This window comes from Heliangelus exortis, chromosome 2 (genome assembly GCF_036169615.1).
Source record: "Heliangelus exortis chromosome 2, bHelExo1.hap1, whole genome shotgun sequence".
Lineage (NCBI taxonomy): Eukaryota > Metazoa > Chordata > Aves > Apodiformes > Trochilidae > Heliangelus > Heliangelus exortis.
In genome coordinates, this window is record NC_092423.1 from 44,053,849 (window position 1) to 44,077,397 (window position 23,549).

At 40.5% G+C, this 23,549-nt stretch overlaps 1 protein-coding gene and 1 long non-coding RNA gene across 3 annotated transcripts in view; one reads left to right on the forward strand and one right to left on the reverse strand.

Moving 5' to 3' along the window:
- Positions 1–199: 199 nt before the first annotated feature.
- On the reverse strand, positions 200–7,546 carry LOC139792483 (uncharacterized). The gene is made up of 3 exons (XR_011724291.1): positions 7,474–7,546; positions 4,219–4,270; positions 200–340 (listed from the first exon to the last, which is right to left on the reverse strand). It is a non-coding gene; the product is annotated as an uncharacterized lncRNA (long non-coding RNA).
- A 112-nt stretch (positions 7,547–7,658) lies between these two features.
- Positions 7,659–23,549, forward strand: part of DNAJC13 (DnaJ heat shock protein family (Hsp40) member C13) — a 55,302-nt gene continuing 39,411 nt past the window's right edge. Inside the window, exons 1-9 of one of the 2 annotated variants that reach the window (XM_071735797.1) lie at positions 7,659–8,030; positions 15,224–15,304; positions 19,034–19,109; positions 19,614–19,763; positions 20,119–20,160; positions 21,228–21,428; positions 22,481–22,687; positions 22,793–22,888; positions 23,043–23,134. In XM_071735797.1, the coding sequence (XP_071591898.1) occupies positions 15,237–15,304; positions 19,034–19,109; positions 19,614–19,763; positions 20,119–20,160; positions 21,228–21,428; positions 22,481–22,687; positions 22,793–22,888; positions 23,043–23,134 (932 nt within the window). In that variant the 5' untranslated portion in view covers positions 7,659–8,030; positions 15,224–15,236. Of the gene's footprint in view, positions 8,031–15,206; positions 15,305–19,033; positions 19,110–19,613; positions 19,764–20,118; positions 20,161–21,227; positions 21,429–22,480; positions 22,688–22,792; positions 22,889–23,042; positions 23,135–23,549 lie in introns of those variants that run through there. The other variant, XM_071735798.1, reaches the window with a different exon arrangement.

A 23,549-nucleotide genomic window follows, 5' to 3' on the forward strand; every position in this document is an offset into this window, starting at 1 on the left:
AGTCCAACCTGCAACACACCTAAAGCAGGTGAGAAGGAAATGGGTGAAAATGATCCTGGAGAGCTTTGCTGGGCTGCTGGTTTGTGTAGGGAGGTTATCACCAACCTCAGAGAAGAGGCTTTTCCCATGGATTGATCTGTTTGAGCAGGGTCCCCCAGCCCTGCAGCAGTCAGCAGTGAGAACTACAAAGCAGTGGGCTGGTGACTGTGATTTACTTCTTTTTCCCCCCAAAGAGCCAATGAAGACTGATGTGAAAAGGGAGGATGAAAAGATCTCACCAATGTGCATGGTATAAATAGTCCATACAGGTATATGCTAATGTCCAGAGCCAGAAAGAAACCTAAATTTAAGCAAAAAAAAAAAAAAAAAAAAAAAAAAGGTTAAAGGCTTTTCAGTAGTTCTTACGTCAAGTCAGCAATTTACAGCAACAAATTCTCAAATGGGTCAGAATACAGGGAGCTGTGCTGGGTTAAAAAACACACAGTTCCTCAGTGCAATTGATGCCAAGGGGAGGGAGCTAAGTAAGGTGCAAATACTGAAAGCCTCCTTCTGCTGCTCTTACTCTCTGGCTGCTGAAACTGGTAGAGAAAACCTGAGCTATTCGGGGACCCCCCAGTGAGTTGGGGAGACTCACTCCCCCTGTTGGATCCCTGCCTGGGAGAGGGGATGCTGCAGAGGCTTTGCAGTGCCAGGACTGGCTGCTGCTTCGTTCCATCCTGGGGAAGAAATGAGTCCTGGTGCTGAGCCCTCCCATTCAGGGGTGCTGGGCAGGTGCTTGAATGCAGCCTCAGCAGTGCTGGGGATTTGGGTGCTGGTTGGTTGGGGCACAAGCAAGGAATTTATCTCCAGCTGCTGATGCCTCTCTCTGCTTCCCTTGCAGGCAACTCACAGTGGGGATGGCCAAGCCCTCCAAAACCCCAGCCATGTCCAAGGAAACAGTCACTGGTAGTTGAGGAACTCCAAGCCCGCAAAGAGGCTCCTGTACCCACCCCCACCTGACTTAAAACTCCACCCATGTCCTGCTTTTAACCCTGCTGCACACATTGAATGGATATTTGTTTAAATGGGGCAAACTCTGTTGTTCAAAGTGGAAAAGGAAGTGGTGTTATGTAGCTGTCTTATATGTTTGGTTGGGTTTTTTTTTCTTTTTTTTTCTGTCTTCCTATTTCCATGGGAAAACTGATGAAGTTCAAAATGGCCTCTCAGTAACCCTGTTCAGACTGGGGGCTGAAAAACTGAAATGTGGGAGAAAGAAAACAAAACAGCTAACCAAAAGAGAAAATGAGGAAAAAAAAAAAAAAAAGGTGAATCTGTAAAGAAAAACTTAATAAGAAATAGGATTTCTGTGGGGTGCAGGGTGTGAACCTGCTTTACCTTTTAGAATTGTTTCCTAAATGTGTCTTTCTAAACTTAACTTGCTCTCCCAGCAAGGTAAATTCTATTTAAAAACAACGCTACAAAACCTGGAGTGTTCAGGAAACTCTCTTTCTGTAAATCACAGCTACCTCACCCAGAGAAAGATGAAGTGAGGGGACCTGGGACTTCTGTTTACATTTTCTGAAAGCTACATGGTATTACCTGAAGGAAGTGGAGCTTGAATGAACAAAATGAGCACACATTGCAGCAAAGGTGCTGACAACGGCTGTCTTGAAAATACTGTCCTAACAACTTTGTTGTTAAAACACAAAGAGGTGGTGCTGGGTTTGGGGAGGGGTCTAACACTGTAGCTGGCCAGAGGACAGCATCCTGATCCAATTGTGGGTCTGGCTCACTCCAAGACATCCCTTAGCAGGGGTGAGTCCTACAAATGAGATGGTTCTTCTGGACTGATGTCCTGAGAGAGCAACTCACTGGGGCTGTGCCTGTGCCCAGGGTTGTGCCGGGAAGGCAGAGGGGATCAAGGGAGAGCAGAAACTGGGGAGGCACTGGGAGGACTGGGGCCTGCATGTGCAGCAGGGGCAGCTGAGCTTGGGCAGGCACTGGGGGGACCAGAGGTGGAGGTGGCAGCTGAGCCCCCTGCAGCCCATCACCCTGGGATGGCTTCCTGGGGAGTGCTGGGGCAGGAAGGCACTTTTGCTAAAGGAGATGCAGTTCTCTGGGCACTGTAAGGAGCCCTTGGCAGAGGGTGTGAGCTCAGAGCAACCTTTTCTTTTAGCCAGGGAGTTTGAGGGGTGCTGCTCCATTCCCCATGCTTGTTGAGCATCAGCCACTTCCACCCTTGGTGCCTCAGTAGGTGATATTTTGAGGGTGCAAAGGCTTAGTTTGGGCACCAAAGCATTCTTCTGATGCAAAACCCCTAATCTGATTATTCTCTTCAGAACCTCAGTTTCATTCCCAAACTCTGATGTGAGAGGACCAAAGACCCATTTATACAGTCCCAGCCCTCACTTTCAGAGTTCAAACCCTTATTTAAACACTTCAAGCCCTCATTTACAGTGCTAAGCCTCAACTCCAGTGCCCAAAGCCCTGGATTAGGCATATAAATTTAGGTATGTCCCTCCACATTTGCCACCAAAATGTACTTGCTGCCAGCTCCAGGAGACCTGCATGGATGAACAAGGAGCTCCTGAACAAACTCAAACACAACAAAGAAGTCTACAGAGGGTGGAAGCAGGGACAGGCAACCTGGGATGAATAGAGAGAAACTGTCTGGAGCAGCCAGGGCTTAGGTTAGGAAGGCTAAAGCCCTGATAGAATTAAATCTGTCCAGGGACATCAAGGGCAACAAGAAAAGCTTCTATAGGTCTGTGGGTGATAAAAGAAAGAGAAGGGAAAATGTTGAACCTCTGTGGAAAGAAAATCAGGAGACCCAGTTACCTAGGATATGCAGAAGGCTGAGGTACTCACTTTTGCCTCAGTCCTCACTGACAAGAGCTTAGGCTACACCACCCAAGGCACAGAATGCAAAGTTCTGTGATGCAGCTGAGACACTGGGGGACCATCCAGAGGGGCCTGGACAGGCTGGAGACTCGGGCCCATGCAAACCACATGAAATTCTTCAAGGCTAAGTGTAAGGTCCTGCATGTGTCTCAGGGCAATCCCAAGCACAAATATAGGCTGAGTGGATTGACAACAGCCCTAAGAGGAAGGACCTGGGGATGCTGGTTGATGAGAAGTGCAACACGAGCTGGCAATGTGTGCTGGCAGCCCAGAAAGCCAACCATGTCCTGGGCTGCATCACCAGCACTGTGACCAGCAGGAAGAGGGAGGGGATTTTCCTGCTCCACTCTGGTGAGAGCCCCCTGCAGCTTTGTGTCTAGCTCTGGGATCTGGAGCACAAGAATACAGAGCTGTTGGAGCAAGCCCATGAAGATAATCTGAGGGCTGGAGCACCTCTCATATGGAGATAGGCTGAGCTGGGGTTGTTCAGCCTGGAGAAGGGAAGGCTCCAAGGGAGATCTTAGAGCACCTTCTAGGATTTGAAGGTGCTACAGGAAAGCAGGGGAGAGAATTTTTACAAGGGAATGGATGTGATGAGACAAGGGGGGATAATTTTAAACTGAGAGTGGATTTAGATTAGCTGTTAGGAAGAAGTTCTGTCAGGGTGGTGAGACACTGGCACAGATTGCCCTCGAAGTATTTAAGGCCAGGGTAGATAGGGCTTTGAGTAACCTGGTCTAGTGAGAGGTGTCCCTGCCCATGGCAGGGTGGTTGGAACCAGATTATCTTCAAGGTCCCTTCCAACCTAAACCAGTCTATCATCATTTGATGTGTCTATCAGGACATATATAATTATTAATAAGCACCATCCAGAAGCTACCTTTTAATTAATCTTACAGAGAGAATACATTACCAATATTATCTGCATTTAGAATCATACAATGTCAGGTTGGAGGGAACTTCTGTGATCATCTGGTCCAACCTTTCTAGGTAGTATTATAGTTTATATGAGAAGTCTCAGCACCCTATCGAGCTGAGACTTAAAACTTCCCAAAGGGGGAATTTACATTTAGACAAAATTTATATTCAGGCAATTTATGTCAAGATACATAAAAGTTTGATGTGAGCTTTAAACTGCTGTCAAATTTTTAGCATAGTCTTACTGTAACTTTGGGATAGCAAAGAGCAGAATGAGAACTGATCCACTACTGTGGGTCTGATTCCCAGAAGCCCCTCCATGTACCCTCTATTTTGACATCTGCAACAAATTAGGAATAAAAGTGACAAGATTTCACAAGAGAAGTTTTCAAAGGCATCAGGTGGGACCTGTCTGCTTACCTCCTCCTTGTCCCTTTGAAACTTGCTCTGTCATCCTCCTGTCAGTCAAGTCCTACCATTAAGCAGAAAAGTATTATTGTTATTGTTATTTGGTAATCTAAACACCACAGTTATTAAGCATATTCCCCTCCTAATTATCCTAAATTTATGCTAAGCTGTGGTGTACCACTTAGATACAATCTTAAAGACTGGATAGATGCCCACCACTTTGTGGCAGAAAACCAGTAGCCAATCTCAAAGCAGATGGTCCTGTATCCTCCTACACTGTAAAACAGAGCTGAATAAGAAGGTGAAGTAGTAATTGTCAATTCTTCTAGGAACTTTTTTCCTTGTAAGATGAAGAAGAGTGGAGGAATCTCTCCTTTCTCCAGAAAGCTGGCACAAATTCTGCCCCATCATTAGAGGCATTACTGGGAAATGGGAGTTAATTTGTCCTTTACTTGCTGCTTACAGGCTGGTTAGAAGCTTGTTCTTCATTAATGCTATAAACCACAATATACCTGTTTTTAAAATAACAGCAGCTCTGTTATTATAGACTGTATTTAAAATAATTAAAAATTTTAGATTGTATTTACTGTTGCTACAGAGAATCCAAGCAATGGCTCTTTATTCCATCACAGTACTCTAGTGCTTGAAGAACTCAGCCATCCTAAACCACAGCTTTTCAGATTAGATACTGATAACAGAAATAGTCCTGTGGAGTGTTAATTATTTAGTAGTGGACTGGAACACTTCATTCCTGCTGGATTTCAGTAATTGGATGGTAAGAAGAGACCTTGTTCTTTAGATTAGAGGTGGCCTGAACTTTTTTGCAAATTGCAGTATTTAAACTGAAGAGGTCAGACTGACACTTGCAGTACTTCAGCTGAAAGATCTAGAAGTAATAAAGATGGGATTGCTTCTCCAAAGTGGACTGAAGTAACTTAATATTTTATCTTTCTGGGTGGCATAAAAAAACTTGCTTTGTTATTTTATTTATGATAATGGATCTAACATGGCTCCTGACTGTGACTGGGAAAACTAAGGGTGAAATACTACTTGTGTCACAGTTAACAATAAAACTGTCATTAATGGTAAAGGAGCGAGGATTTTGTTCACTTTCTTTTTAATAGCTTTCTGAAATAAAATTGAAAACTTTAAAAATTGGAAGGTGTCTAAAATACAACATTTGTTTTCCAGACTTTTCACAAACCTTCAGGTAAACTGAAAAACAAGGCCCTAGCTCTATAAAATAATCTGTAGTATCATCTCAAGAGAAAAAATGACCAAGAAAACTAGAATGGTGTTGTCTGCACACAGTTATAATTTCACACTTGACATTTAAACAGTTATGAAATCCTGATCTACTTTAATTTCTGAAAATTTTAATTTACCATGTTGCACAATATAATTTCTGTAACTTCCTGACTGAATTGCTAAATATACTTTTCTTTTTTGCTTTTTTGTCTGAAGTGATTTCAAAATTATTATTCCACGTGCATATTGTCTCACTCTTTATCCTCCTTTCTTTTTATCATTTTTCTGCATTATAGCCAAAGTTAACATCACTACTTCATGAAAGCATGTCCAAAAATAGAGGCATTGTATGTAGGAAAATAGACAGGTAAACAGTTTATGACTGAAACACTAGCTTGACCTGAATAAATATGATGAAATTCAGACCATTGTGTATGATTAAAATCTGATTATGAAAATATTGATTTCTTGTTTGTTAAACCAATTTCATGACACTAATGACATTATTTAGTCTAAAGTAATAAACATCAAACAAGCTGTTGCTTTACTTTTGTGTTTTACCTACCTATACTAACAGCACAAAATCAGTACTGAGACAAAACATAACCCCTCTAAACAAAAACATCCTCCAAGCCAATTATTTTACATGAACAGAAGAAAACCTTCCCAAATCCCTCCAAAAATTCTCCCATGCACTTGGCCAAAGAAATTTCTGAATTATAGCACCTCTGTCTGAAATTAGCTTTCTGAATTCCTAGTATGTTAATAAAACTTTAAATATTTCCCCCTCTCAAAGTTCTGTTACCAAAAGTAATTTATCAGATTTCCTAAAGTAATGCAATTTTCTCATTAGTGTTATTCTGCCACTGTGCTCCAGATTCAGAGGACCAGAGTTATCAAAAGAATGACTTATTAGTATTTAAACAGCTTATGTAAAATATTACGAATGACAGCTTATAACAATGAAAAATATATCAAAATATAGCACCTGTGCTATTTTTATTGTGATATTAAAAATATACCACCTGTGATTTTAATCTTAGTTTTTTCTCCAGTATAATTAGTTCTAGTTATAAACTGTTCCCCAGTTTTCTCAATTGCATACTTTAAGAGCACTACTTTAAAGAAAAGCCATGGTAACTAACTCCATGTGTTCTAACATGAGTCATATTTCAAAATATTTATGTCAATCTTTAGACATTTTAAGGAAACCATCGCAAGCTGTTAAAATGCTGCTGCAGTTTACATCTTTGGGAAATCTTACATCCGGTACAGAATATGGGAAGTTGAGAGAAAGCTGAAGCATCCAGTAAAAACTTTTGAGGGTGGTTAGCCAACCACATAACTCAGTGGTTCAGCAATATTAATATGGGATTTAACATAATTTGTGCAATCACACAAGTAATATGCACAATTAAAAAGTGTACTTTGTTTTTTGATTGCTCAATGTGCCTTTTATGGCTTGATGACACACATTCTCCAAAACGGGACTGCAAGCTAGTAATGTTTCATGTATAATTAAAAGTACCTCTCTCATCTGCTACATACTATTGTGATGAGCATGAAACCAGAACCAGGCCTCAAAAATATACTACCAGGACACTGAAGGCATGAAAAACTGCAGCTGCCCACACCCCCAAAGTTATACAATCCCAAGATTCCAGGATCCAGGCACTTAGGACACTACCAACTAGCCCCAAACTAGTTACTCATGGAATGACAAAATTTGGGGGGCTGGAAAAGGCATTAAAGATTATCTTCCCTGGGCAACCTGTTCCACCTCCCTTATAGTGAAGAATTTCTTCCTCATGTCTAACCCAAACCTCCCCTCTTCCAGTTTAAGTCCATTCCCCCTTATCCTCTCACTACTGCCCTTATAAAAAGTCCCTCTCCATCTCTCCTGCAGGCCCTTTTCAGTGAAAGGCCACTGTAAGCTCTCTCTTCTCCACCTAGTTTAGACCAACAGTCTAAAGAACCAAAAAAGACAAACAGAAGCGCTCACGGCCCTGGGCAACCCACCCAATCCACCTCACCCATCCCCTCTGCCGCTGCAGCCACAGCTTCTCCCCGCATCGCCTCCTCCCTCCCCGCCGAAGCCCGAGGTGAGGGGCAATGGAGGCGGGAACTTTGCTGTGCGCATGCCCACCGAGACGCCCTCCCCCCTCCACCCCTCCGGTTCCCGGCAGGGGAGAGGGCAAAGGGCGGTGGGGAAAGGAAGGCGAAGCGGCTCCGCGGGCTGGGCTAGTGAGGCTGCGGGAAGCCAGAGAAGCAGGAGGGAGGAAAGAAGGAAAGGAGGGAGGGAGTTATATATCAGCTGACCGCGTCCCGTGACGGCCCCAGGGTTGACGGCGGCTGCGCTGAGAGGGCGGTCTTGGTGCTGGAGCTAAGATGGCGGCCTCCAGCGCCAGGCTCTGAGGGAGTTGGAGAGGTGTAACGGCTGCTGCCTGGCCCGGTGGGAGGGCGAGGGGCGAGGGGCGAGGGCTCCGCTCACTGCCCCTTCACCCTTATCGCCGGCAGCGGCGGGAAGCGCGGCGCTGGTAGGGGCGGGTCCGGGCAGCGCGGGCTCCCCCGAACAGGTAAATCCCAGCGGCGGGGGAGGTGAGGAGGTGGCGGTGTCCCCCGCCTCTCTCCACAGCCGCGGGCGGGGCCGGTAGGCACCGAGGTGCTGTCGGAGGCCGTGCGGGTGGCGGGGGGGCTGCGCCCGGCCGCCGGGACTGTGGGTGAGCGGGGGCAGGGCTGGGAACAGCACTCTCTGCCGCCTGGGGGCTGATGCTGCTTCCGCCGGTCAAACCCCCCGCCGTCCCGGCTTGCCCCGTCCGTGGACCGGTGAGAGGCGGGCAGCGGGTGGCGGCCCTGGCCTGGGGCGGTGAGCAGCCGGCCCGCGCCTCCCTGGTCCCCTCAGGTGCGTCCTTGATAAGCAGTCCTTCTCTTCCTGGATCTCCTAGCAGAGGCGAGGCTGGGCTGCTCTCTGTCCTCAGCCCGCCTGGTGCTTCACTGAGCGTCCTCTGCACCTGATGCTGCTTTTGTAGCCGCGGGGCAGAATGTGTCCTCCTTCCTTTAGATGTGTGTCCGCTTAGAAAAAGATACGTTGTTTTTCTTCTCCTGGCCTCCGGTCAAAAAGCATCTCCATCGTGAGACGCTTTGAGAAATAATTTATGAAGAGTAGGAGAGATGAGGCTTGTTCTCACAGAGCTGAGGTTTTGTTTCGTTTCTGAGTGGTAATAGTATGCCTGACGAGCATGAGCAGAACTTAATGTGTGTTTCGGAAAATCTCTCCTTAATGTGCTTATTTTTCTAAGAGGGTTTTTTGTTGTTTTTTTGTTTGCTTTTTGGCTTTTTCGTTTTTTTGTTTTTAGATTTTTTGTTTTATTTCTCCCATGGATGCCTTTTTACTTGCTTTTTATTTTCTGAACGTCAAAACAAGTAGGCATACTGAGTGGTTTTGTGTCTGTGGTGAGCTGCCAGTGGTCTTGGGGATAGATTTTCCTGTCAGGTGGTGTGGAGCTTGCACCCTGATAGCTGTGTTTTCATTGAGGCTTTTAAAGTGTCTTAGTCCTTCAGTTTTTTTTGGGGGGGTGGTGGTGGGTGTTTGGACATGGGACCTTTGAGCATGCTGCTTAGAGGAAACATAGGCATATATATTTATTTGGAATCTTCCAGTTATTGCACTTATTCTCTGCTCTGTGATTGTAGCTGAAGTTAATGTAACAGGAAAACATATTTCCCATTTTCACTCGTGCTCTTGCACAAATAAGATGTATGGCAGTGGTTCTGAAAACATGAAGTTGAGTAGATAGGTGCTTCGTTTCCTGTTTCTTAGCAATGATTAAATAAGAAAGAAAATACTGTATTTCAGAAAATATTCCTTGTTTTAGAGCTTAAGATATATCTTTGAAGCTGCCTTTCCTTCGTGATAGATCATTTGCATGGGCTGGCTGCATGCAGTGAGATACCTAGAAAAGGAAGAAGGTTATTGAAGGAACTGCTAATGACTCAAGTCTCATCTTTGAATCAAGTTAGGAAGATACTGTTCATACAGTCTGCTTACTTCAAAAATGACAGGACCAGTATTGTAGGTGCAAAAGCTATGCTTGGCTCTAGCCTGCTTCAGTTTATAGATATGTATCTTGTTCTTAATTCCTGCCTGCTATAGGCAGCCAAGCGCCAGAACACTTAACCAGAAGTTACTCTCTTCCATTTTTACCAACAGTGTGTTTTTTCCACTTGCAAAAAATTTCTAAGTGTTTGGAGACTCAGAGCTGAGTATCTGTCTCTCTGTAGTATAGACTTTCCAGGAACTTTACCTTGTATTTTAGCCTTGCTGGAATAAATTTCTAATCAGGTTTATTTCATATGTATTGCTTGCTCAACTTGGTGTCATGGGGTATTCCTCGTAGTTTCCAAACCAGCATTTATCCTGAGGGACTGAATCATTGTGTGTTTCCAGATTTTAAGTAGTCTGCTGGGGACTGCTCTTATGGGCCAAATCTGTGTTTTCAGACTGAGCAGATGACTTTTCTCTAACTTGTATCTGAAGCTCAGTAAGTGAAGCTTACTGACTTAATAAAATTCTTCAGCTGGCATTCTATGGTATCTTTGAAGTGTTAATCCTCAACTCTTCAACATCTCAGTGTGCTTCCAAAAAACTACTCTCATGCCAGAAAGACTTTAATGCTTTCTCTACCTCACTAATAAAACTTAATATAGAACAATATTTTGAAGAGATATGATATGATACCTAAACTGACTGAAAGGAGCACTGCTTTTTTTCTTCTCTCTGTGAGTGAATAAACCCTTTTGTTCTCATACTCACCTGTCTAGCTGGGGAATCAGATTGGTTCATTGATACAGCAGAATACTAAAGTAGATGGAAAAGAAAAAAACAATTGTGGAAGATAACCACAGTCTTCAGCACTGGTTCTTGGTGAGTGAATGGGAGGAGTCAGCTGGAGGATGGACACTAATGTCCATCATTTATTGTAGCAGTAAGATTGAAATTCTCAGTCTGTTTACATCCTAGACCAGGGAGGGTGGCAATGCTGCTATCACTGATGGAGGTTGCACTAATCCTCTTGTAAGGATCTGGTGGGTCTCATGTCTTCTATGAAAAAGGACTGCAAGTTCCTGCACAACACATTAAGAAATCTCTGTTTCCACAGTAGTACTTTCAGGGCAGAGCACTGTTTAGACAAGAAGAGAAAGTTTAGTGTTCATTAAAAAAGAATCTGTCAGGAGGCAAAACTGCCAGTTAGCACACACAACAGTGAAAAAGGCAGATGAGACCTAGACAGCTAAAACATTTCAGTGCAGAAGAACATTATTTTTTAAAATAATGTCTTTAAAGCTATGGATGAGCAGATGGCTAGAAGTCAGGCTCCAGACATTTAAGCTAAAAGGTAGATAGATAGAACCACAGATTAAAAGAACCTTGGCTTTTTTTTCATAGCTTTGGTCTCATTTCTTTCCAGTTGGTCTCTGTTTTTATCCTCTTGGTATGTTTTCTCTCTCTCAAGGAAGTCACACTTAAGCTTGATGCAAGTGTCTGTCCCTGAATAGTGTAGACTTTCCAGGAAGTTTAGCTTGTATTTTAGCCTTACTGGAAAAATATTTTTAAAAAGATTCTCAAGTTTCTTATCAGTATTTCTTTACCTCCTCCTCACAGTGAAATAGAACAATGATCCTGTTTGGGTCTTTGAAGTGCTACCTTAGCATGGGATAAATCTTCACTTAAAGATATGAAAGTTTTGTAGTAGTAGAGGACTAATAACATCAGGAAAAAGTCAATTCTGCATGAAACTTTGAATCCATGTCCAAACCTTAAACGTTATTGAAACTGAGGGATGCTTACATGTAATTACAGCTATGCCTATTGCTTTGATGCCTGCAAGGTCACAGCTTTGTTTCTAACTCCTGAAGTGTAAGTTTGAGACTGTATTGTCTCTGTTTCCTGAAATAGATTCTGTTTTCCCAGATGGTAATTTTGTCTGAAGACTGAAATCCTGGAAAAGTGGGAAGTGTATGCAAATTGAGCACAGCTTTTGTAATACACCTATTCATGCAGCTTAAACTCTGAGGAGGGGAAAGTCCTGGCAGCATTTCAGGCCCTTTAATTTTAAGGCTTGCTATTTCTGGTACATGCAGTACACAAAACTATGGTTTCACCTCTTCCTCCAAAAGCTGTTTCACTGCTACTTACATTACTACAAGAACCAAATAGCAAAGTGTTGCTGAACTTCAGCATTGTGAAAAAGCTAATTAAAATATCCATGTATTGGGGGAGTGCTTTAGTCAGATTCACAAAAGAAGTTGCAAATCATGGACAGTATTTTGCCTTCAGGAATCTCAGATTATGTGACTGTATTTTGCATTCAGAATGCTTTTCTCTCAACCGGATGAAACATGTTTATAAACTGCTGCTTTCAAAGTACTTTTTGTCTGCTTCAATAGAAGTAGAACAACTGAGCTTGGTGTTTCTGTAGTAGTAAACCTTTGAGAGCCATGAGTGTGGGATAGCCAATAGCTTTTCTGTGGTATCTTCAAGATAAGCTCATGATTTTTCTTTTATTGGGTACCCCAGAACACTAAGATGTTCATTAAAGTTGTGGCGTTATTGTTCTGGATGGTTTTATGATTGAAATAAAAAATTAACCCCATTTTTGTTTCAAATCAGTCAACTTTTTAAAGGTATCTTGAATACAGGAGGAAGAGGTAAAAGGGAAAGGAAGAAGACTGGTCTCTTAATTTGGGAAATTAGTATGATAAAACTAAGCAGGCTACTTTAGTCTATACTGGCAATATGTCTGAAACTGAATAATGAAACTGCAGAGTCAATGGCTATACTATCACAGGTACTAGAATTACAATATAGCTCGTTGTAGGTAGCATAGTAACAGTGAGGCCACACTGGTTCTACAAGAATGAGTGAAGGAAAATAACTTTTGTTTCTTCTAAAATGCATCTTTGGCATGAACTATTTCTTTTTAAATTTTTATTTTATTTTACTTTTCCTGTGGAACCAAAGACAACTGAAAAATGACTGCTGGACTACAACATAGTGGCTCAGAACACAAGGCTATTGTTGGGCTTGTTCTCTGTTAAACTGGAAGAACACATATACAAGAATTAATTGTTACTCAATTTTGGCATATATTGCCTCTGTGGTAGTCTTCTCAGTGGGAGAGGTAGTTGCAGTCACAGTGAAGCACAGTGAATAGTGATGATCTTAATAGTTTTAATTTAAACGACAAAGCAGTCTAGTGAATTTGTCATTTCCAGTGTTTTTACAGTACTTCACATATCAGTATCCTGAAGCTAGTCAGGTGCTTGTGTTAAAATTATTGGACGCTGCTGGTAGCTCATGAGTTTCTCAGTTCTGTATTATGAAGATGAGATGTTGGCAAGTATGAGAACATCTTGCTTAAAATACTCTAGAGCAGGTGGTATTCAAGTTGATAGGACTTAAGAGACCTAGTCAGAGGAATCTGATGTTGATGAAACTGGAATTACAGATAGATTTTATAATCCAGTACTTAGTGGAGTTCGTCTTGTAACAAGCCTTTTATTTTCTTTCTACTAATATATTAGTGTCAGGAAAGTGGCTGAAAAAGGGAGGTATGAAGATTGAGTATCTGGCACTTTGTTCTGAAAGATAATTTTAAACCACAGTGTTATCAGAGTTGAAGTGTGCTACTGTGCAGTAATATCTGTGTAGCTTGGACAGAGTATACTGTTTTGATGCTTATCCACAGCAATAATGCTACAACATAGTTCTTAAACCAGGTAAAATGGAGAACATCAGGAATGATACTGTTGAATATCTTACTACCCCTCATGAAGCTTTGCTTCCAAAAATAGATTTGGAGAATTTAATTTGCCATAAGTCATGGGGTATTAACTGTGAAAGCTTAACTTGAAGATGGAGTCATTGAAATATGTAAATACTGCTTCTGTCTTTTTCCAGAGGCAGTACCTCAAGTTCTCTTTAGCAGGTAGTGCTGATTGTTCCTGCTCTTTACCTGGGGGAAGGAATTCTCAAGTTCATTTCTGCCAGGCTATCCATTCTTCATGACTACATAACTGTTACAGTCTTTGCTTAGAAAGAAAATAGCCTGAAGTTGCAGAGCGTGGAAATTAGCAGTGAGCTGTTACAGGTCATCCATCACAAAATGAGAAAGCTTCCTTTGCCAAATGGAAGTACAGTTAGCTGAATGTAAAAAGATAACTGGGGTTGTAGTCTAACTTTTAGTGTGGCACTGCCTGGGACTGAATTACTGTAGCATTGCTTTAGATATAAATATGAAATCTTACAGAATAAGTTATTAATGTGTATCATTTTGATGATGCTACCACATTAATGATGTGAACCTGAGAGAGTACCAGTATGTAATCCAGAGAATGGAAGTTTGTTTTGACGTATTTGAAAATGAAACTAATGCTGTAGCAGTAAACTGAAAATGACAGCTTGAATTGTGCAATTTTGTCAGGGGATGTCCACTTAAGTGCCTTGTGTATGAAATAACATCAAAGTGAAGTAAAAGGGAAGTTAATTTCCTAAGTACTCAAATCCATTTCAGTAATGTAAGTGTTCAGGAGCATTCCTTAGAACTTAGCAGCTCCTGAAGCAATGATCTGGTCAAGCAGCTATGGGCAAGTTTCACTAAATTCCTGTACTTGTTTAGGGACTAGGTATTCATGTGTGAAATATGCATCTCAGGATAGAATCACAGAATGGTTTGGGTTGAAAAGGACCTTAAAGATCATCTAGTTCCATACCCTTGACATAGACAGTGATACCTCCTACTAGACCAGATTGCTCAAAGCCCCAGCCAGTCTGGCCTTGACCACTTCCAGGGAGGGGCCATTCACAGCTTCTTGGGCAACCTGTTCCAGTGTCTCACCACCTTCAGAAATAATACCTAATAATACCTAATACCTGATCTAAATCTACCCTCTTCCAGTGTAAGGCCATTACCCCTTGTCTTATCACTGCATGCCCTGGTAAAAAGTCCCTTCCCAGCTTTCCTGTAGGCTCCTTCAGGTACTGGAAAGCTCCTGTAAAGTCTTCCTGGAGCTTTCTCTTCTCCAGGATGAACGATTCCAGCTCTCTTAGTCTGTCTTCATAGGACTGGTGCTCATCTTTGCAGCCCTCCTCTGGATTCTCTCCAGAGAGTGTTAGTGATGAGATTGTTTAAACTTTTACAGCACAGAAAGGATGCTTAGCCAGCTCTTTAATCACAGTTCTTGGCTAATAAGTAAGTTGCTCAACTTCAAGTTCTGTTTCAGGGTGGAAAGCAAGTTGTTCTATCTATACAGATTTCTCCTTGCTGTTTATTTAAAAACCATAATGGGAATCTGTCTTAGTTGGAGTTATGGACATGGGGCACTCAAATCATTTAAATACTACACAATTTTCAGGAGTTAAGAGTTCTGGAAATGGCATAAAATACACCTTAATCTGAATGTGCTATGGTGTAGCAGAAGTTGTGTGATTGCAATAATATGGCAAATAATGGGACATAAGTTACTGTAACCTGGTACTATCAAAAGAGTAAATAGTGTAACAAAATCAGGGAAGTCATGTTCAACTTAATCCATCTGTTGCTTCATAAACATAAGTATTCCTAACTTTCTTTTTTGTCTGAAATTGACAAAGCAGTGACTTGAGTCTGTAAAAACAGAGTAATTTTGTCTTGAATCATATCAATTATTAGTGAACTTTAGTTTTAAATGAAAATCCTGAGTACTAACAGGATGTCTCCTTTGTTTTCAGGTCTTGGCACAGAATGAATATAATTAGAGAAAACAGAGATCTTGCTTGTTTCTACACAACAAAACATTCATGGAGGGGAAAGTAAGTAGTTCAAAGTTTGTTTGGGTGTTGGTTGTTTTTTAATATTTTATGTGACATTTCTTCTCTCCATTATTGGATTTAACTGCATAGTTCCTACATTGATGAATGAAAATTGAAGGAGAGGCTTCTGCTGCTCAGTCTCTGAATGGAATGTATCTTCACTGGAATCAATTTAGATTTTAAAAATTGCATTTTAGCCATCCTCTGCATATGTTCCCACACTTCATTGTAGCTCTGAAATGGACCGCCTGACTTATTCAGCTTCCGGGTCTCTTGAACTTGCTCTATAAAGCACACATTTTAGAGTAGAAGTTTTTTATCTCGAGACAGGTTCTTGGAGGAGTGGTGTCTTAGGTATGAGGGTCACTAGTCCACACATATTCTTAACATGTTGCGTAATAGATTATCTGTTAAACTGCTGCCTGAGATTATTTGAAGACTTCTGTTACTAGAAATAGACTTAATCCCTAATGGGGGTCTTGGATCTAAAAATGAATTTTCATTCATGCTTCTGTCTGCAAAAGCTAGGGAAGGTCTAATAAAAATATCCATTAAAGTATAATAAGTGATGTCTAGTATACTGCATTTGAAGTCAGCTCTTATGCATGCTTTTTAAACCTTCACAGGACTTTTATTGGTATCCTTACCTGTTGTTCTTTCTCACATGTGTAGTAGTGCTGTGGAACTGGGACTTTTCCTTGCTATCTAAACATCAGCAGAAAAAAAGGGGTGCATTGTCTGCACCTCAAGAGTGTAAATACTGCTTTATTCTGTTGATTTACTGAGAGGTGTTGTCTGAATCTGACCAGTAAGTTAAAACTGGCTTTTTTGGGGGGCTGTCTGCTGAAAGACACTTCACAAGTTCTTCCTAGCAAAGATTGGGAGTGCTGGGAAGAAAATGAAGATAAGAATGCAAGGGGTGGCAGCCACAGCTCTTTCGCAAATGTGCTTTGCAGAGCCATGACTTTGCTTCAGTGGTTAATCAAGTAGCTCCCTGCCTTTTTGTCAGCAAAACTTAAAGCCCTGTGTAGTTCAGAGTCCAGAGTAGACTGAACAGCTGTCTGAGGGCAGAATCTTTCTCCTACCAAGACAGATTCTTGATTTACTTGAAATACAGTTTAATATTTAGTTTTACCTCATTAAAATTCTAGCCAGTACTTTTGTATGCTTAATCTTACCTGAGCTAACATCCATGCATTTGGATTGGTGTGGGCATGGCTGAATAGATGATTTCTTTTAGTAATAATAAAATACTGTGTTGCAATAGAATGGTAGAAATGTTTGTCCCTCTTAATCTTTCTGTTTTCCAACAGAAAACACCTGGTCTCTTCCTTTGAAATGCTATGTCATGTGTGCGTATGATTTGAGCCACTTGGTGAAAATAAAATACATAGAATTCGAATTACTTAATTTGCCCATTGTTTTCCATTAAAGAGTCTGTTCCTACATTATGAAAGCTGTTGAATTTATAGTCTGATATTGAACTAAGTCTGTAACTTTCTGAGGAACTGTGAAGTCTTACAGAACTGCAAACTAGGTCTAAAGTCTGTAACAGAGGGTTAGTTTGAAAACTCAGTGTCACTTTTCATGTAATGAGGGTGAAGGAGTATTTTGTGAGGAGTTGCCTCTTGTGTTGCTTCAGAAGCTTATATGACTTTTCATAACCTTGTATTTGTGTACTTAAGTCCACTGAATTCATAATACAAACTCAGAATAATCTATGGATAACTTAAAAAAAAAAAGGCAGTAACAATATATGAGACTGAATTACTTTGACTATTGGTATGATTTGTCACTTTGCTGGATATGGGGTGAATGGATGGCAGCTGAAGTATTTTCTAGTAGTACAGATGATGATGCTCCAGTGTTGATCTGTAGTTCTTAAAAATTAGTGAGCACTCTCTTCCTCTTAGTGTGATGGTATAAAATTCATCTGCCAGGTTTGTCATGATATAAAAAACTAACTTCTGAGTTCTGCTGTGCTGTTAAGAAACTAGTGATAGACGATACCCTTTTTACTGGGAAGAGAATGCTTGCTTCAAATTCTTCTCAAAACAGCCTGGGATTAAACTGTACAGCAGGGTAGTCTGAGAGATAATTAATGGTGAACTCTGCAAGGCCCAGAGGTATAAATACATTTCTACGCATTTAACAAGGGTGACATTCTTGACAGGAGTATATTTAGGCTGTGTCTAAGAACTGAATTTTGAGTGTCCTCTGTGCAACATGACTTGGGTCTGCTGAATTTGCCTAGGGAGAGGAGATGAAGGAAATGGTAACTTGGAATGTCTGCTGTTCTGTCTTTGGTTTCTTTTCACATCATGTACTAAGAATGCTGAATGAAAAATATGCTCCCTACATTTTGAAATGCTGGCTTGAGTGTGAGGGGAGAAAAGGAAGGGGCTATAATGTCAGGAAGGTGATGTTCAGTTATGATCTGTGCAGATCTTTATTCTGCCACAAAGCACTATGAAGCTCTTTAATATGTTAAGTGAGTTAAGAAAGCCTTAAGCAAGAAATAGTGCTTTATTGCTTGTGATAACTTCAGAACATACATAAACAAAGCTGCATTTGTAAGTTCTGTAAAAGACAGAATACCTCATTAAATTGTACAAGAAGAGGAGTGGGAACAGCTTGTTTGTTCAAAGGATTTTCTTATGATGTAAGAACTGGAGCATTCTTTGACAGACCCATGGTAGTGGAGTTATTAGGAGGAATTATTATAATTAGAATTATTGTCAGCTTTAATATAGACAACTAGTATTTTTATTTGGTTCAAGTTCAAGTAAGGCATCTGTATCCAGGTCCTGGTTCTTTGGTCAGAGAATATTTATTAGAGCTGGTACTGGTTCAGATTTGGCTTGACGTTTTGGGCAGGCTGCTTCCAGATAGAATAAGCAGTCTCAACAAGTAGTAAGAGGTTATTACTACATTTACTGCTTCAAACTCTACTTATGTTGCAAAGCTGTCTGATTCAAAAATAGTACCTATATAAAAGGTTGTTTCAGGGTATACTATGAAGATCATAGAGGAAACGAAACCATAGTAAGGTTTCCATTTTGCATTTGATGAATCTGAATTTCTTTCACTGCTGCTTGTTTCTGACATGCCTGAAATGAAGGAACTACTTTCCTACATCTGTTCTTCGAGCACCATGGCAATTAACATATCTGTGGCATCAATGTACAGTGGCTAGCAGTATATTGAAATACAGCTTCAGTGATCCGTGTCTTTAAAAGTTTGGTAGCCTTAGTTTTCCTTGACGTGAAAAAAATCTAGATTTGGCCATGGACATGCTTTGCCTGGTTTACAGTACTGTGACCACCTGCATAAACTGGATGTTACATGTTACAGCAGTTGTCTGAGACAGCTTCAGACAGATGCTTTAGTGTTTTTTCCTATCTTTGTAGCCTGTTTAGAGTTTATTCTGGTCTGGTAGTACCTTCCAGTCCAAGAGTCTTTGGTTCTGACTTAGCCAATAACATTGAAAAAGGTTTGCAAAAGGAAATTAATTTAGTAGTATTTAACTTGTATGCCCCCCTTATGGATATGTAGACCTGATAAGCTTAAAATATCATAAGGGTAAACTGCAAACTAATAACTTAAAAAAGAAAACAACAGATCTGTTTCCTAACACTGACTTGTTTAAAGCTGCTTAACGTAATCGGTGCTGTTCAACAGGGTTTTTCTGTGACTTTTCTGAGAAACTAACACTCTTCTCTGTTCTAGGTATAAGAGAGTCTTTTCAGTTGGAACCCATGCCATCACCACATACAATCCAAACACATTAGAAGTTACAAATCAGGTAACTCTAGTTTTCGACCAGGGCTATTTTGAGTTGATTTCTGACTTAGGCTCACCATTAAGAGTGAAAAGTGGCATTCAGCCTACAGAAACTATCTCGTCTGACCACATCTCAGCAGAAACAGAAAGTATGACAGCTGCTACAAGAGCACACAGAAGAGAAAATTGTTGTTGCTTTTACTAACTCTAAAAATATCTTGCAGATTTTTTGTACTTTGAAGCTGTTTATCTTTATTAGCCAATAAGTAGTAGTTTGCTATGGGCTGCGCTGTTCTGAATGAACTGGAGTAAATTTAATCACTCTTAGGCTATGTCCCAGGGAGGGAGTCAGGGCCCTTGCTTACTTTGTAGTGTATCTAATAGAAGGCTCAAGTTAAAGCTGTCGTGTAGCATGCTAGCTATTGTCTCATTACAGAAACTCACTTGGGTACTGAGGGATTTTGAGTGGAAGAGATGTGGCTTTAAAATGACTAACAGCATAACCTAATTACTTTCAATTGTCTAGTGGCCTTATGGAGATATCTGTAGTATTTCTCCTGTTGGAAAAGGACAAGGAACAGAATTTAGTCTCACTTTTCGCAAAGGGAGTGGAAGAAAGTCTGAAACTCTTAAGTTTTCCACAGAGCACAGAACAGAACTCCTTACAGAGGCACTGGTAAGATTAATTTTTTTTTTTTTCCCCCTCAAGTAAGCATCAAGTATTGGGTTATCATTACTATGTGGTAGCTTACTATGCTTTCTTTCCTTATATAAAAAGTGGGAAAGCAAGCTATCTTTTGAGCTGTTTTGTTATCTCTGTGATCTAGTGTCAGTTGCAGCAAATAGTCCATGATTCTTAAATAGCAAGTAAAGTTGCAGATACTGAAGGTGTTAAACTGCAGTGGAATTGGTGAGTCTTTAAGGGGCCTTAGTTCAAGTCCTGTAAAACAGGGTCAGCTTAAATGTAGGCTTTCTGGAGAGTTTGGCTTTTGTATTTGCATTTACTCATGGTTAATTTTTTTAAAAAACAGAGATTCAGGACAGACTTCTCAGAAGGAAAAATCACAGGACGGGTAAGTGGCTTGTCTAGATCCACACTGAGTTTAGTAAAGTTATCTAAAGACTTAAATTTCTTCTGTGTTCATGCATGTTATGCTTGTGCTATATGCACTGCCTAAAGTAGCTTTTGTACATTTGAATCTGAAATCTTGCTTTGAGAATAGGAAATTAAGAGTTTATTCAGAAGCAATGGGAACCTTTTCTACAGTAGAATATTTGCGTTCTCTTTGCTTGATCTGAGCTGTACATGTACAGACCTGAATGTTACTGCTGAAATAAAGGGCCTTGCCACGTGGAATTCTTATGTGGAGAAAAGGAAGAATAAAAAACATCAGCTTTCATTCATTATTCAATGTTTACTAGTTCCAGTTTTACTGCATAATATCCCGAACATTTGATGTGGGAGTATGGTTTCCTGGGAGGATTTCTGTAGGCCAGATTAAAGAAAAGTTTGCCATTTTTAATGAGTCTTCATAATATAGTAATAAGCAAGGATCTCAGCCTGTATTTGGTTTTATGTCTCCTGGTCATAGAAAATAGCACTAAAAGTAACTTAAAGCATTGCACAGAATAAATCTTCAATGATGAGCATAGTAGCACTGTTGGAATTTGGGTATCCCCTTTGTTGTACTATAGTTTAGAACAGACCTCTGACTTTTGCTGATTTCAGTAATTCAACATATTTATGACTGCAGGAGATGAAAAATTTCCATGATAATAAGTCTACCTTTATTTAGTCTTCGTTAGCTGAATATTATTGTCTGATGCAATGGCTGTTTCCTTGTCTTAACCCTACAGTGCAAGCAATCTATGAGTATGCCACCTTTTGCAGCAAGAGAAACTTAATTCCTTCTGGGGTGGCTGTTTTGGGTTTGCTGTGCTGTTTAAGCTGCACCTTCCTTGTCAGTAGGCGGCTACTTTCACTTTTTTCATAGTGTTTGTTAACATAGATAAGAGCATTAAAGGAAACTATACAATTTTTTGAACTTTACACCCACACTGTTTATTAGATTGGAGAACAACTATTGCTGTGTAGTAAAGGAGTCTGTGTGTAGATGTCTAAAATTAGCTCTCTCTGCAGAGGTATAACTGCTATAAGCATCACTGGAGTGATACGAGGAAGCCTGTGATTCTGGAGGTGACTCCTGGAGGTATTGACCAAATAGATCCTGCAACGAATAAAGTCCTGTGCTCTTATGACTACAGAAACATTGAAGGCTTTGTTGATATTGCTGGCTATCAGGGAGGCTTCTGTATTCTCTATGGAGGATTTAGTAGATTGGTAAGTACTGAAGCTAAACATCTTTGTGTGGTGCTTAGGATATTTGTAGCTGCATAGTTAATAATAAAGCTTTAACATAACTTGTATGATCAAGTGTGTGCATCTTTGGGATACAGCTGTGGAGCCTCAAGGGTTGTGGACAGGTTTAAAAACCTTCTCCAAAGGAAATTAGTTAAATCATTTTATAGTAAGTTGTAGGGTTTGCCTGCTTATTGCGTGTTAAAAAAATACTGAGCATAAAATACCCATTTATTTATATTTGGAGGGTGAATATAAATGCAACGTGGATGTTGGAATTGCCTGGCACTTCTCAAGAGTTACAGAAGTGACAGGCAGTATTGCTAATCTGCCTGCCTGATAGAGGGATTCTGTTCAGAAATAGATTGATCAGTGGCAACACATCCTTTGTAGGCTGGAGATCTGGTGTTCAGCATCTTTGCTTGTGTAATGTTGGTCTCAAAATCTTAGAAGGGTTTCTGTGTATAGCTGAAATGGACCTTCAGGAATTAATTCATGGTTGCACATGTAAATACAGCGACCTTGGTCACTACTAACAAAATAGGACTCTGCTCTCTAGATCAGAGTTTCCATCTCTCCTATACTGTGATGTGCTTTTTCCTGGAATAAAGTCAGCAATATATAATTTGTCCCCTACAACTGCACTAACCTTGACTTGCAAGACTGGATAGCAGCTTTTACAGGTGGCATCTGGGGCTGCCACCTCTGGCTCCTCACTCCTGTCAGGCTGTCAGGAACTTCTGCCAAGGGTGGGCGGGCAGGCCATGCAGAATTGTACACTAATGGCTATCCTGTAGGAATAGCTGCTATAGATTTTTAAAATTTATTTTAAAGAAAATAAAAAATTAATGGTGGATCTCTTGTACAGTAAATACCTCTTCTTACACTCTGCACTTAACAAAGGCAAACCTAACTGCTGGGATGTTTTTCTACTGCTCGTTATATAGTGGAGGACTATTTATGGAACTGAATACGAGTTCTTGAGCTATGCCTTACTTTTCACTTTTTTTTTTTCTTCTTGTTGAAACTTGCAGCACCTGTTTGCGTCTGAGCAACGGGAGGAAATTGTCAAAAGTGCAATAGAGCATGCTGGCAACTTCATAGGTATTTCCCTGAGGATAAGGAAAGAATCACTAGAATTCGAGCAATACTTGAATCTTCGCTTTGGAAAATACAGCAATGATGAATCTGTAACATCTTTAGCAGAGTTTGATGTTCAAAAAATAACACCTAGACACTTGGTAAGGATATAAAACTGAACTTGGTTCCTCTTGAGTGCTAAGAATTCTCTTTCTTAACATCGTTTTCTGGTTTTGTTGTGTGGTTTTTTTTGTTTTTTTTTTTAGGAACCTGTGAAAAGAGTACTAGCTCTTACAGAAGCTTGCTTAGTTGAGAGGGATCCAGCTACCTACAACATTGCAACTTTGAAACCTTTAGGCGAGGTAAGAGGCAACCTTTTTCAGCACCAGCTCTTCAAACAGAAGCACTAAAAAATTATACTGTAAAATAACTACTCTTCTACATAAGATGCCCTCAGTTTGTAGAGTGGATAAATAACGCTACATCCCGAATGTGATCCTTATCTCTTATTTTTAGATATTTGCAATAGTGTGTGACTGTGAAAACCCCCAGCTTTTTACCATTGAATTTATCAAAGGACATATTCGGAAATACTCTTCAACGGAAAGGTAACTGGAACTTGTGGGTTATAATTTCAAATGTTGCCATTATAGCTTTTCAGCTTCCAGAAACTTTGAACCTTAAAAGTTTTAACTCAAAGTCTTGCTGTTCCGGTGGTCTTCCACTTACAAATCAAGATTTGCTACAGGATCTAAATCTCTCTCCTTTATCCTCATCCCAACTGTAAGGAAAGTCAGAAGTTCTGAACATGTTAGTTTCTCCTAAGCTATGCTACTCTGTGTATGTGGTACTTGATTAAGCAGTGTATGTGAGAGAAGGAAGGAAATCACAATTTAAGTGATATAGAAATGTGAAGGTTATGAACCCTTTGAGCTGTCTGCTTGAGATGGTTTTCATTGATTGTATTTAAACCAACCAACAGACTAGTCCTTGAGTCCACTTCCAGTTGTTATGCAGTCTAAT